Source organism: Microplitis demolitor, chromosome 2 (genome assembly GCF_026212275.2).
Source record: "Microplitis demolitor isolate Queensland-Clemson2020A chromosome 2, iyMicDemo2.1a, whole genome shotgun sequence".
NCBI lineage: Eukaryota > Metazoa > Arthropoda > Insecta > Hymenoptera > Braconidae > Microplitis > Microplitis demolitor.
The window spans coordinates 8,930,336-8,947,053 of NC_068546.1; the positions used below are offsets into that span (position 1 = coordinate 8,930,336).

Sequence of the window (16,718 nt, forward strand, 5' to 3'; positions counted from 1 at the left end):
AGCTTACACTTTGACGTATTAGAGGTTGAACGCAGTTAAAATAGTACTGGTGCTGCAAGCTTTTCAGTTATTCAAATTTCCCGCAATTGTGTCATATTACGCTGTTGCACTCGTTTCTTAGTTTTACGACACATATGACGACATTAACAAAAATCCGCTTCGTATTTCATTAATAATTTAATTACAAATCCATGATTGAACTTAAGAAAGATGTTAAGGTTGTCAGAAATGTCTAATCATTTGATACTGAATAATTTATAGCGATGGTATCATTGTAGCAAGAACTAATGCACTTTGAAAAATGATTCCCGTTTACGCCCGTGTACAAGAACGAATTTTAAAAATTTATTTCTCAAAAATGGTGTAGTAAATTGATTTGAAATTTTAACAGTGATCTTATTTCTATTACTCTTTCGATCAAAAAAAATTTCAGAATTTTGGTATTATTTCAATATCCGATATCAAAACCTTGTCACGATATTTAAATATCGCGGCAGTCGCGCATCCGCTCGGTGGGCAACAGATGGTAGCACACGCTGCTTACACAACTCATGATATATATTATTATGATTATTTTGTTTACATGTACGATTTTGTTTTAATTACTGTGTTTTTATTATATAATTGATTTCTTAGGTATAAATTGTGTTGAACTCAGGAAAACTTACTGATTAATTGGAGCATATAATTAGATTTTTAAACTGCTGGGAAAATAATTATGCATTTCATTTATATGCTTATGATTATTTTGATCGGTTGATGCATGTGCATCAACGCAACACTTGGCATCAGTAAATTTATTTACTATAAATATATTTAGAAGTTTTGTGAATAAATCATCGGTTGATTTATCTTTAAATCGTATTAATAATCAATTAGGAAATAGATAACTGGCCATTTAACGTTGGAAACGAGCTAAATTACACAGTTCAAATCATGTATTTTGTTGGTGGTACTGTTCAAAATTAACATGCCACAGATATAACTCTCCATTGGTTGCAATAAAACAGATGAATAAAATGACGCCGGCCGAGGTGACGGCATGAGATTCACGTGTTGCCATGGAGACGTGGATAATCTATTGTGAAAGCAGGGTGTGTGCCTGTTGCCATAAGAAATAATTAAGACGCCATTTGGTAGTGCTATGTAGTTGAGATACAATTCGGCATTTTGGCTAATTGTTGTTGATAAAATCCGTAACAAATACATTTGTGCGGTATTGATTGTTCAACCATAGGAGTTGTTTTGCGATTAATGATTTACATCAAAAACTGTAAGTACCTTTGTGCTATATATGTTGGCGTGTAATTCGGCTCTTGCATTGGTGGCCATTTGTCTATCTTATAAGAGTAAGGGAGATAGAAAATCTCGAGTACTAATATTTTCCATGCGTATAGAATGAAATGCGTAATTATTGGACCCCGTGGATAGTGAACAATACTAAGTGAAATTACTAAGTATTATTTATCATTGCCAAATATTGAGTGTGTTAAATATTTGGTTATTGTGCAGTATTATTTATACGTATTGAACATTGTTTCAAAACTCTAACGAATTATATGCGACAACTATTTAACTGGGTTTCCCATATTTACTCATGAGTTTATTGTATTATTTCTTGGTAGTGATTATTATATGCAATATTAACTAAATTGATATTATTATTAATTAGTGACTTTACTTGTTGCGTTCTACAATTAATGAATAATTAATTTGTATTTAATTAAGACTTATTTGATATCAGGCGAAATTGTTGCCGCAAGAATTTGGCGCGACTTAATTAATCACGACATAATTTATTACTGATTATTGATTCTTATTTAAATTATCAGTATTATAACTAGTATTAATTTTAATTATTACACCGGCACACAAAAAAAATTAAGTAGAATGTGCATTTGACCCGACTTACCTACGGGTACATATTTTGATCCGCTGAATCCGAATTCGAGGTCAGTTTGACCCCTACACCCTCGAAATTTCGAAAAAACATCGAAAAACCGTAAAAATGATGAAAATCGGCAGTTTTAATAATAAAAAAATTTTCTGGAACTAAACTAAGCGTGATTTTCATGTATTTCGATCCGCTGAAAAAAGTAATTTTTTTGGTTTTTTACTCTCGTTTTTGACTTATGAAGATTTAATTGCTTATGCCTGTAACCAGGGCACCTCCACGTGGTGACGGCGGGCAACAGAACCATCTGGCAGAGTCCCTGGGTTAACGGCGTGTGTGCCGTCGTGGCAGGTCCAAGTGATAAGTACTTTACGATGCAGGGAGTCGGAGCCCTAGTATCGGCGTCTGGTCAGGGTGAAAAAGCAGGCTTACAGGCGTCGTCCTGGAGATATCCTGAATCTCCCTGGACTAGCTGCTCTGCTCAGGCTGGGTTAGACAACTTAGTTGAGCGCCAGTTCGTGTGCCCCACGAACAAAATTAACTCGAAAATAACACAACAGAGAAAAATGAAAGTGAAAATAAAAGGAATAACAGGATAGCGATTTCAAATTTTAGGAATGAGGATAGCAAGAAAAGATAGCAGTAAGTAAAATAATAAAATTAAATACCACCGGGTTGATGAGCATTTGTTTTTAATTATCAAATAATTAATAAAGTAATCAGTCAAATATATCGCATACTCACATAAACAATATTCGGAAAAATAATAGTAGATCACTTACAAAAAAAAGTAATAATAATAGTATGCGCATATAAAATTATAACTCACAGAAAAATAATAATACTGCCTAAACATTAAATGTATTGTAAAAAAAATATATCTGTTAATAATTAATAGTTTCAATCGCACGTGACCATAAACAAAAAATTATCTAAATATAATCAATTGCATCTCTCACAGTACAATGCTGAAACAATTTTAAATATTTTATCACTCGCGTGTGACCATAGAAATTGTTAAATAAATAATTTCATGTAAATTATTTCCAGTAAAGGTTCCCAGTGAATTCCACTGGTGAATGTTGCGGTATTTACCAAATTATATTTTATTATACGCAAATAATAAAGATAAATAACACTCGTGGATAAAATAAGTATGAATGATATTTATACCTTGATCACTCTCACGTGATAATTCAACAATAAATTAATAATTCACACTAAAGATTAATAATAATAATAATAATAACGCAAATTAATAATAACCAATGCTCAAATTAATAATAATTAATAACTCAAATTGATAATAGTTAATAACTCAGCATTCTGTAATGTATATATATATATATATATATATATATATATATATATATATATATATATATATATGACTATCGAAAACCCAGTCGCATATGTTTTGTCATCACGTGACACAAAATAATAATTATAGCAACATGTTTCCAAAATAAATATTCGATATTCAAATACTAATAAATATTTGCAATCAAAAATTAAACATCCACTGGGCTCGATCACTACTCATTTCATCATATACTTGTAAAAGTCTAGCAATAAATAATCATCAACTACGTGATATTTACACGCATGCAAATGGCCACCAACGCGGGAGAGCAAAGTTACACGCCAATGAATTAACTCAGAGGTACTTACAGTCGTCGTTGTAGAATAACCAGCGAACAGGATCCATTGTTATTATTAGCAAATAAACTCAAGAAAATCAATTATTATTTTATTTCAATAAGAATGCCGATTCAGATGGCACCTTTATTTAACTATTTATGCACTAACTCAAATACCGTCTTGAAAATAGATTTTATTATGCAGCAGCACACCTTGCCCGTACAATTGTTTATCCACGTCTGACCATGGCAGCACGTGAGTTTCATGCCGGCCCCTCGACCGGCCATATTGTATATCTGCATCTCATTTTAACGAATGGAAAACTATCTCTGTCGCATGTTAATTTCAAATAATACCAACGACAACTTACCCGATGTTAACTGTGTAACTTCGCCAATTCCCTACGTCGAATGCCCAATTGCTCCTCGCATTACTAATTACCAGTATTATAAATTGCTAAATCAATGAATGATTTATGCATGATAAATCTAAATTAATTTATAATACAATAAACTTGTTGATGACAACTGTTGCGTCGCCGCGCATGCTCCGACCAACCCCAATAGCTACAAGCATATAAATAAAATGAATAATTATCTCCCCAGCTTCATAAAATCTACTTGTAAGATCAACATGATCAGTAATTTTTGCTGAATTCTTCGCAGTTTTCACCTAATAAATTAATTAAGTACAAGTAGTGTAATAAATTAAATTAAATTTTACATATAAACAAAATAATCATAAAATTAATGAGTGGAGAGACGTGTGAGCAGCGTGTGCTGCCATCTGTTGCTCACCGACCTGATGTGAGACTGCCGTGATATTTAAATATCGTGACAAATGCTTTTGAATTCTCCCAAGCGATTTGAAAGTGTCTAAAGCGATTTAAAATGGCCAATTTTCAATACTTTTGAATTTACCTCAACGATTATAAAATGTTTAAAGCTATTTAAAGTGGAAAGAATTCGAAGCTACTCAAAAAATCAAATCTCTGCAGATTGTCTCTAATCCTTCAATGATTTAGAAATTAGACTATTATTTAGCGATTAAAAAAAATTCGAAGATATTAAAAAAAATATGAATTTCTTTAAGTCGTTTTAAATCTCTCAATGAACGCGAAATTCAAATTATTATTTAGCGATTAATATCAGTTTAGTTTCATCAATTCTTTTTAATCGTTTCGAATTTGTTAGGGACGGGTGATCAAAAACAATTCGTGGGAATTCGATTCTTCAAAACTTGAGGGATTCAAAGTATTCGAAATTACTTCGAAGTATTGAATTTTTTGTTTTCAATCCTTTTGAATCAATTTTTCAATGAGGGTTACTAATTATTTAACACCCATACCTTAAACCTAAGTAATAACCCGTAATTAACGACCTTAAATAAGGTTTATCTAATAACATTGATTCTTTATTTATCTCTTAAAATCTTCTCTCTCTAACACATTCATCAGCGGCTAACTGCTGTCTTCAAGAACTCAACAAATAATTTTAATAATGATTAACCAAAATAACCATAATAATTCACTAGTGCACCTTCATCTATTAACCTCATAATAATTGCAATCTATTGAATATTGTGATTAAAAATAGGTATGACATTTGAAACACAAGTGACAGAAAGAAATGACTACGATCAATCGAAAGATAATGAGAAGAGGATCAATAATCAATAAACACCTAGACCATAAATCTAATCAATTACCCGTAATTAACAGACTAAAATTAACCCTATCTAATAACATGGGGTCGAATCTCCTTCTTTCACCCATAGAAACGATCATCGTCGATTTTTGAGTCATTGTCATTGTTCTATATGTTTCTACTTAAGATCGGCAAGTACGTCTTTTTTACGCCACTTCTCGCAAGTAACTCAGCTATACGACTTGTTTAGTAACCCTGTCTTATTTCGATCTAATTACTAGAGCTTCAGTTTACTATTGTATCTTTCAGTAACAAGCAAAATCAAATCTAGGTCACACAAGCTACGACTCACCTATTGTGGCACGTATAAAAACCGCCGCATCAGTCGTCTATGCCCATGATTTATCAAGCTTTTGATTACGTATAATCTTATTATGTAAAATATTAAATTTCTCAATTTTTTGAACAAGTTATTTAAAATCAAATTTAGATTTTATACAATTAAAATAGAATTATTTTAAACAAAGATAATTTTGTTTTCTAATGCTTTTATTTAATATTACAAATAACTGAAATACTTAAATTATTTCCATTGAATATTATTGCTGATTTAAATTGTATTACTCACTTTTGAATAACTTTCGTCATATAAAGAAGTATATTCAGACATATTGTCAATTACCCAGTATAAGTAAACCCCTTTGCTTAATTGCATCAACAATTCTCAACATTCAAGAATCGTAACCAACTATCAAGCCACATGTCAACAATTTATTTCGAATTGAATTTCAATTAACAATTATCAGGTTTCCAGCTCAGCCAAATCTTGTATCCTGACCAAAAAAAATATTTTCGACCCCAAAAAACAAGTTTTAATTATAGGGTTATTAGGGGTACATTAAGCTGAAAAAGTCCCTGGCAACAATATTTTTTTTTATCGACATTTGCAGAGTAGCGGTTGATTTACTAAAAAACAAAAAATAGTCATTTTTTGTACTTACGTCTAAAGGATGTTAAAAATAAAAAAAAAAAGTTTTTTCCAAAAAATGATGAACGGGTCTTGTAGAGAATTCATTCGAGTTTCTAACGCCGCCCTCAAATTTACTATGCAATCATTGGCACCTGAAATATCGATGATCAAAGCCAAAAGAATCATTTTTTGTTTGAAGGCTGATATCTCTGCGACAAATTGTCCTACGAGGTTAAAAAAAAAAAGCCAAATTGAAGCTGAATAAATTTGCCAAATGACCTAAGCATTGGTTTAGTTGACAAAATTTTTTTACGGTCCGTGGGCTCTTTGGAAAAAAAAAAATTTTAGAAATTTTTTGTCTCGCGGTATTTCTCACGTTAGCGTAATAGCTAGACCTTTTAAAAAATTTTTATAAAAATGCACCGAAACTAGAGATTTCAAGCTATAAAATGCTTTTTTTTAAATCTCGATACGATTATTTTTCGCAAAGTTACAGCCTTCCAAAAATTACTAAAAAATGTATAAAATTTTTATGTTCCTTTAATTTTGTGCGTTAGTGTATATTTTGAGTCTTATTTAAAAAATGACACTTGTTATTATGTTTGAATATTAATAAATCCGTCCGATTAACTAGAACGCCTCCAATAATTACAATATTTAATCTACTTTATTTAATTTCATATTTATCTATCCGTTCATGAACATTCATTATTCAAAAAAAGATACAACCGAAAAATTTTTGACTGCATATGTCTTTCTCGATGACAGAGCGATGCTGCGAATTTACCGTAACAAAGAAACGAGAAAATGTGTTATTTGATTTTTCCGGAATGTCGACTTGACAAATTCTTGTAATTTTATTTCAGAAGAAGTTAAAGATCAAAAACACACCAATGTGTCAAGAATTGCTTGCATTGACTGCTGCTTTTAATGCTGCACTTCCTACAGGTCATCTAGGATGTGGTTACTTCTTTTGTATCGTAAGAAGACAAAAATTGAAAATAAAAATTGAACTCTAAAACATTCAATCATATTGTCTCATTTTCAGATATCTGCTCACTACAATGATGTTCATAATCTGGTGTTAGTGTTCAAGCATAATTCCTCAGTCATCAGTGAACTACATATGTTGAAAATATTACAATCTTTAAGACGTATAAATATTCAAGTTATGAACATTCTGAGGCACTGTACGAAGGAACTGGTGGAGTGTAAGTTGTTTCGACATGGGATACTTTTTGCTATTCTTATCAACACGCTTAGCATGGGAATCGAATACCATAATCAGGTTTGTATTTATTAATCATCAAATTAATTTTTACATTGTGTATTATTATTTTCATGAGAATGTAACGAAGGTTTCGTTATAAAATAACCACAGATAATATAACTCTGAATAGAAAAGCTGACTGGTAGAGAAACTAAAGGCTATAAAAAATGAAAGCGGAAACCAAGGGATGATCTCCGCTGATTGTTATACAGATATACCCCGTCCATATAAAAATGTTGAATATTGGTTCTATTTGTTGGAAGAATAGTAAACTATTATAATGTGATTGTTTATATGAATTATACTATTCTTCAGATATTTTTTTGTCACGCGTTAGAGATATTGAAGAAACTTTCATTTAAACTGAAGTTTTTTTTTTCCCTTGTTAGTGAACCAACTTTGAATTCTTTAAATTTTTTTTTAAAGAGTACTTGTTCATTGCTGAGCTTATGGCCGAATAAAGATTTCAGGTACATATTGAGGCAGAAAAATTTGTAACGATTCTTAATATGGTATGTGTAAAGTGAGCGAATAAACTAAATGGATCTGGTTTAGGCGAAGTTGGTTAAACAATTAAAAATCACACAGATTTTGTCACTAAATAAATTATAGATTTATTTACACTTATTTACACTTAAAATTATGAGAATTATATACAAGAGCGAATGCGACTAGATAAATTATACGCGATAGCAAATGCAACTCAGTTATCTTATTCACGTACAAAATTGACACGTGGTCAGTAGCGGTTAATTCACTGATAATTAATTAACAATTAATTATTGTCACAAGAACAATTTATTTATTCTCAATAAATAGCAGCCTTGATGTAATGTCTAAATATTGAGGATAATTTAGCGTAGTGATTTTATTTTATATTACACAAGGATAATAAGCGAAGCGGTTAAAGCACGAGGTTGCACGTAGCAAAGACACGTTGTAGAATCTCTGAGCGAAGCGGTTAGACAGGTAGTTGTAAAATGAATAATGGTAGCGTTGTTGAATCGTCGAGAAGCTTGGTGTCGACGTGGCAGCTTTGCTGCATATAATGAATTTTCCTATTGGCTTAAAAGCGCGCCAACAGGTATCAGTTGATAGCTAACTATCTCATAGGCTCACCAATATAAAACGAATTTTGTGGTTTGTCAGCTTGGAGCGGGTTCTCAGGACGTCTTGACACGATCCTAAGTTAGAAATTGTATGTGCCGGGCCCAAATAGCGAGTGACCCAGCACTATTCTGACCTTTAGTCAGTAGCGAGCTCGGCTTCTCCCGAACCGAGCGGAAACGCACGAAGCTTGATTTAAATTAATCAAGCTCGTGACTGAACAGTATGAAAATTCTTATTCACGCGAGCGCTAACTGAAAAATAGACATATTGAGCTGAAGTTTTAACACGATTTTTTTTTTGTATGACACAACCTAATTTTTGTATGGGACCGAAATATATATATATATTTATATATATATATATATATATATATATATATATATATATATATATATATATATATATTATGACAGAGAGATTATTCTTGCCAAGTCTGGTCGCACCTAGTATTATAGTCGAATATTAGGGTGCCACTGGAAGATGGACTCGGCCTTCCAGAACCGGATGTTGTAGGATTTTATTTTTATTAAATTAAATTAATTATTTACTCAGGGTCGTTTCTAATATTTTGTGAGTGAGAAGAGGAATCTTAGAGTAGGCTGAAATAATGTTAATCCAAATTTTATTATTTTAAGCACCTTGCTTTATTTTATCAATCTTGTGACAATAATTATTTCTTATGGCAAACTAATATACTTATGACAAACTACTGTGTCCCCTGGACATTACTTATGACAAACTAAATTTTCTTATGACAAACTAATATTTTCCTCGTCCCCTGGACGGTTACTTATGGCAAACTAAATTTTCTCGTCCCCTGGACGGTTACTTATGACAAACTAATTTCCTCGTCCCCTGGACGGGTTTCCACACCCACACATCCACGTTAATTATCTCGTCCCCTGGACGGTAAACCTTAATATTGTCCCCTGGACATTGACCTTAACCTAATAACTCGTCCCCTGGACGGTAAACCTTAATTTTAATTTAAAAACCATCCCCTGGATGTATAATTATTTAAAATAACTAAACATGTCCACTGGACCTAAATCACAGACACAGTTTTCCTTTACTTAAAATTTACTGACTCTACTTTACTTTATTTATTTCATGACGTCATTTTCATTTAACCAATTATTAAACTTGATATTTTAATATAAAGATTTCACTAATAAAATTTTCAGTATAACGTTTCCACAAGTATCAATTTTTATTAATTTTCACTGACTTATTTAATTCATTTATATTTATTAATTAATTAATTTTGGTGTTAATTTAATTATTAATTAACTAATTTTTCACTGATAAATTACCCATTAATATTCATTTCCAAAATCTATTTACTTAATTTCCTAAATTTACTAATAAATATTCTCATTACGCTTTCACCACTCAACTTAATTTACTGACAAAATAATCCGTTCTTAACTTCGTACTCGACACAATTTTATCGTAAATTTTCTAGCGTCTTCAAATTCGGATTTCCGATTTTATAATTTTAATTGGAATTATTTTAACATAATTTTACAATTATTTTATGACTAATTTTTACGACTAGAATTACGTTTAAAATTGACTAGAACATTCGGCCGGTGAATTGGCGTCGCAAGGCCTGAAATTACGATCTTACACGCGGACAACTTTTGTCTAGAGCAGCCGACAGGCCTGAATACTTTTATTAAAATATTGAATTTAATTGAATTTAATTATTGAATAATTTACGCGGAAAAATTTATTTTATTCCAGCCGAGAGGCCTCGAATAGAATTATAACGTATACCGTAATTAATTTCCGCGACGGAGACGCGGATCAACCGGTAAACCGTATGCGGTCACCCACGTGTTAAAATAATAATAATATTACTAAATGATTTTAAATATTTCCAAATCTTTTGAATATTTTCAAATTTAAATAAATGATAAGTTTTAGACAATAATGAAATTATAAATAATAAATTCTTGGTGTGCCTGAACCAGCTCCCCAGGCTGGGTTAGTGCACGCAGGCGCCAGACCGTTTATCCCAAAACGGGCAAAACTTAATTCAGGGGAAAAATCTGCGAGGGAAAATCCGAGCAAGTGACTCACGACAAAGCGGACAAGCAATTGAGAAAAATAAAATGAATAATAATAAGAAAAAGAAAAATAGTAAATATATAATAAATAATTATATTACAAATAATAAATAAATCAGAAAAGTAGAATGAGACAGTAGGGAAAGATCCAGGAAAATAAATATTAAATTTTCCCCAATAGCTGTTGGTTTCCGAGTATTTAATTTATATAATCAATATAAATTTTATCAATATTTTACACAATGTTTAATTTCAGATAACTTAGAACAAAAATAATACTTGGTGATTATAAAAAAAATATAATATAATAATATATATATAATTATATAATACAATATATAATTAATACGTCGAATATAATAAATAATAATAATCCCTTTATTTTATTTTACTCTCTCAGCACTGGTGAGAGAGAGAAAGACACGGAAGTTATTCTCACTCACACTCAAAAGATAAATTCCTCAGTATTACTAATTTATAATTTATAAAATATAAAGTTAAATTATAATTTTTAGTATAAAAACCTCATTAATAATGTTTACCGCTGGGGTACGTAAATAAACAAATCATAGACAATAAAGTTACTTAATTATTTTAAATAATAATAAATAGAAATAATAATTGATGATATCGCACAGATATTTTAAATAAAAAATAATAATTATAATAATTCGGGAATTTCTTTCATCCGAGTGCTGACATCAGTGCTTGAGGAATTTATTCAAGCATCGTATGCGTTCTATAGCTATATATACTGTACGTGTATATACAGGTATACCGGCAACGCTCTCCCAACGCTGCACTCAACTCTTATATATATATATATATATATATATATATATATATATATATATATATATATATATATATATATATATATATATATATGTTATAATATCAGGATGAATTCACCAGCAATAAACGATAACAATAATTAAAGATAATTATAAACAATAGAAATCATGTATCATCCAATATCAATTATAAATTAATTAACTTTCCTCACCGCGGCGATTAACAACTATCGGGGGAGGTTATCACATGAAAAATAAATGCCGTGAAAGGAATTCAAAGTACTTACTCGAAATTCACGGTTTCCAATGACCAAAAAAAATGATATATTTACTGCTGTAAATTTCAACTAAATTCACCCGGTGTACTTTACTAATTTGAACCAACGAACAACTTTATTGCAAAAGAAATGTAACGTAATAACTGCGTTGCACTACACAGCGTCTACACACAGTGCTCGTCCGTATCTTTCTAACTTAATTATCTAAACCTCCACCTGTTGGTTGTCGCACACATGGCACCACCGTCGCCCTTAATTTTTATTTTAATTACTTTTGTCAGCCCTGGGCCTTACTTAAATTCAAAATATAAAATATACAAATAAATTATCGGACATCTGAATGATACATAATTAATTAATTAAATATATGAACTGTTTATCTATATCTTTAGTATCGGATAACAAATTAAATGATAATAGCCCAAATAATAAACATCACTTGACATCCTCAGTCGGATGACAAGCTTAAATGAAACAATATGATAACAATTGTTGGGGCATAATATAACGCTGGATTATGCATCCCAACTAATTCAAAATTATAAATAAATACTTAAAATAAACAAAAGTCAAGCGTTTGTGTTTCAAATCATAAATTATAAAAAATAAAATCAAATCACACATGTGCTCTCTCATACCCTTCGCGCATGCGCAAGCACCGTGCACGGACTGCCGTCTCATCGGCGAAATGGCGGAATGCCCGCGTAACGATTCAAATTCAAATATATAATTAAAATAATTAACTTAAAACTAAATAAAGTCAAATAATTTGAATCGTTACGTGACAGAATAAATTTTGAGTTACTACAGAACAACGAGTACACGGCAAAGATTTTACGGAAATTACGAGAAGCGTGGTTAAACTAGCCGACGGGCCTTGAGATACCAATCTAATTTCACGAGGCTAGCAGGAAGATGTTAAGTAATTTATTTATAATTAATTCGGCCCTCTAATAATTAAATCAGAGGCCTTAATCAATTATAAATTTTACCTCCAGAAAACTCCAATGACCAAGATGAGTCGTGGTTCGAATCCAGTCGTCTACTTCTCTAGCCTTTTCTCCCTGCTTAAAATCTCCCCGTACTCTCTCGTCTCTCAGCTCGTAATTGTAATCTGTCAATAATCAATACGCATTAGTATTTTATTAAATTATTGATTATTATAATTATCGGCCTAAAGGCCTAATAATCAGTTAACCAGTTAAATATTGTGACGTTACATTGCCGAGGAGATGGAGTAGAAGGGGAGTAAGCGTGAGTCTGTGTGTTAGAAAGTGATAGAGTTAATACGTGTGTTGAGTTGAGTGTAGGAAATAGTGAGTAGAGAGTATGGAGTACGTGTGCGGGGAAGTAAGTGTGTGGAGAGTACGAGTATGGGTACGTTATGTTGTCGGTGTTGGAGCGTCTGTGTGGTGGAGCGTGGATTCAACGAGGGATGTCTAGCTGTGTTGCGGATAGTGGCCAAAAATACCGTGCCTCCCGACCAGTGATGACGACTGGGCCTAGGCCTAGCTCTCGGGGTTGACGTGGTGATCGCGGAGGAGCGACTGAGATGTCGCCGCCCCTACGAGTTGGTACCCGGAGTTAGCTGGGGTACGTTTACGTTTATTTGGGAATGGCAGGCCTCGTTTGCGATGCTCGAGGAAGCCAAAGGTTCGCTAACTCCGGATATCACGGGGAGTGACACCGCGGGAAGACCCGCGAGTCCGCGGCTTGTATGCGGTGGGGGAAGAATGGATGGACAGGCGAGAATGTGAGAGTGACTGGGAGTAGTAGAGAGGAGACATGATTAGAATAGGAGATGAGAGCACGGGAGTGGAGAACTGACCATGGTGTCCGAGAGTTGGACTTTGGAGACGCTCGAGTATGAGTCGACCCAGTAGTCGAGCTTGGAGTCTTGTAGCGAGTGGTTGTGAGTCGGAGAGCCCCAAAGGTAGGCCTCGACCACACCCTAGGCTGATGTCGTTGGAGCTTGTGGCTCTATTTGTTGAGTTTTGGAGCCGTTTGTCGTGATTTTGCCGTCTTGAGTTACCGCATTATTTATTTTAATTTCATTATTATCTAGAATAGTGTTGAGTTTTGTGATTCGTCGTCCACGAGAGGTTCCTGATGTCATATCCAGGTATTTATTTGTCTGAGGGACCGAGAGTACTCGACCGCGAGCCGATTGGGCCCTTCGCGTCGCTCTCGCGTCCTCTTTACGATATTTTATGTAGTCTTCTTTACTTTATTTTGTTTAATTTAATTTTAATTACTCGGCTTCTTCCGCGTAAAAAGAACCGCGACCCTCTCTCCACAACCTAGCATACTGAGCGCACCAGGACCTGCCGCTACCACCGTTCATTTCTCTCATCTCCGAAGGATTTAGCTAATAGATTTTAATTTACGTGTACGTTTAGACCGGTTGCCGATACCGGGGAAATAAAAGTCGGCTGGCGCCCGTCAGGATCTGGAGGAAATGAGAGGAGTGATCGGTGGGCGAAGTGTAACGTAGCCCGATTTGTGTATTTTGAGTTTGAATATTGGAGGAAATTTATTGAGTATAAGTTACGTGTAAATTTTCCATACGTTTAATCGAGTTATCTAAGTGGTAAGCTAAAAAGAATTACGTTACAATATTAATTAATAAATCGCCTCGTTCCACGTGAAACGTGAACGGACGTATATAATTACCTGGAGGATATTAAAATTGCGACCGTAGTTCTCGTCGTCTGGACAACTCTGCTCGTTTTTCGTTCCGCAGTCCATTATATCGTTTCACTCCCGTTCACTACTCCGGAAACCTATTCCCACTTTCTTAGACTAAGGAAATGACGGACGGACGGGCCTTAGTGATCCATGCGACACCCGGTGACTAGTCGCATCACTACTCGTAACTTACGAGGTCGTTGGCCGGTTATTGGCGGGAACGAAATTCAAATTCAAATTTATTTAACTAATTATGTTTACTAAAATTTACCCTGTCACAATATATATATATATATATATATATATATATATATATATATATATATATATATATATATATATATATTTTACAACTTAGGACCTATCTGGCGAAAAATTATATCTACACTCCTCAATGAACATTTATCATTGAGTCTCCTACCTAGGTGTAAATAGTTTTCAAGCATTCTGTTTGCATTAGGCTCAAGTTTTCGTCACCGAACATTACATTGTATCCTCATTTCGTCTCGAGTCATCTTTCCTTTATTCTCTTATAATAGGGCTATGCTCTTACTCTGGTTTTCTTTTCTCAAGGGCGCCACTGGAAGTGATAATGGCCTCCCAGCGACGGATCTTAGATCATCAGGGTCAGTGTAATTTTATTTAATTATAAGAGACGGAATAGGAAGTATAATCTATAAATAATTTAAATATATTTAATTACCTATTTCAACCTTTTATTCAACAAACCTTATAAACCTTTTTATACCTTCATAAACCTTGTATCGTATCAACCTTATATACCTTATGAACCTTATAAACCTTTTGACCTTAAAACGTTATTAAACCTCATATACCTTTATTTTATCTATATACCTTATAACTTTATTAACCTTATTGCCTTTTGACCTTATTAACCTTTCATCACTTATAACTAACGTCAACTACCTTTGGCGATTTTAAAACTAATTCTCGTCAACTACCTTTGACGATTTCCTAAACCTTAACTAAGCCAACTACCTCTGGCATTTTTTTAACTACATTAAAATTTCTTTACCTTCGCGAACCTTAATCAATATTACAATAAACTTAACCATTTACCTGATTTATTTCACTCACATACTCATACGATTCCCTGGACTTATTCAACACACACACTGAGTTTGAAATAAATTTTCCCGCCAATAAATTAATTCATTAATTTGGAAGAAATATATAATTATTAATTAATTTATTATTTAAAATTAATTTCCCTTATAATTACCATTAATTCCCTTTTTTTTTATCACTTATTTATTTCAACTCAATAATCTGTGGCTTTGTGCTCTATTATATCACTAACATTTTCACCCAAAATCTTTAGAGCCCAAAGTTTACCCATCACAATTTTCACGTTTTCTTACGTGGCCTCTTTCTCTCTCAGGTACTTTTATCACAATATTTTTTTTTATTTTTGTTCGAATAATGCTTTTCCTTAATCAATTCTTCTAATTAATTATTGTCTTTATTAAGTAATTTAACTTCACTTAATCTAATTATTATCTGTGACCATAACCGCAAGACGTTTATAATTATTACCGAAATGATTAATTTTATTTATTATTACTTTCAGTTAATTTGATTATAATTAATTAATATTATTGACTAGCAATGATGACTAGATTAACGAATATTTCCAGTACGTGAGTTACACGCTTAACCTGGAAAGTTTCTCCGGCTACCTGCCGGGAAATATTCTCTGCGCAAAATAGCTCCCGCAACCTGCCTGGAGTTAATTAATTGTTTATTTTATGTAACTTGATTAATTCAATTAATTTTAATTTACGAAGTAATTTTAATTTCCAAGTATTTTAACTCACGAACGATCAATTTAGACGCTACAATATCGGACGTATGATTTATAAACTTATGGACTATGTATTTAGTAAAATTTTCCGGCTTCCTGCCTGAAATAATTTTAAATAAATACCTTGATAACAATTAAATTTTTCCAGTCAGTCCTCGTTGTGCTTTTCATTCTGGCCTTGTCTCGTATCTACGAATTATTGTCTTTGTCTCGTTCACTGGCTCCTTCCTTTCTCTCACTCTAATAGTTGTCTCCACTACCCGTTCTCTCCTTCAACCTGCTGATAATACATTCAGCGTCTGAGTGTCGGCGTCTCCTCAGTTGTTGGCTTCTACTCTTGTATAGACTAAGTCCGTTCGGTCCGGTCGTTCCAGTCACAATGTCGTTTCTCGTTCCGGTTCCCGTTTATAATTACTTGCTCTCCGCACATCCTCGGGCGTTTTCGGTCTAGAGTCACTTCTACTTAATTCTAATTGAGGACTGACGGACGAGCATTTAGAATTTTCACTTCCGGACGACTAGTCACATCC

General features: G+C 32.9%; 1 protein-coding gene across 1 annotated transcript in view; it reads left to right on the forward strand.

The window, feature by feature from the left end:
• Positions 1–7,361: 7,361 nt before the first annotated feature.
• Positions 7,362–16,718, forward strand: part of LOC103569168 (voltage-dependent T-type calcium channel subunit alpha-1H) — a 209,451-nt gene continuing 200,094 nt past the window's right edge. Inside the window, exon 1 of the mRNA XM_053736984.1 lies at positions 7,362–7,439. Within this exon, the coding sequence (XP_053592959.1) occupies positions 7,416–7,439 (24 nt within the window). The 5' untranslated portion in view covers positions 7,362–7,415. The remainder of the gene's footprint in view (positions 7,440–16,718) is intronic.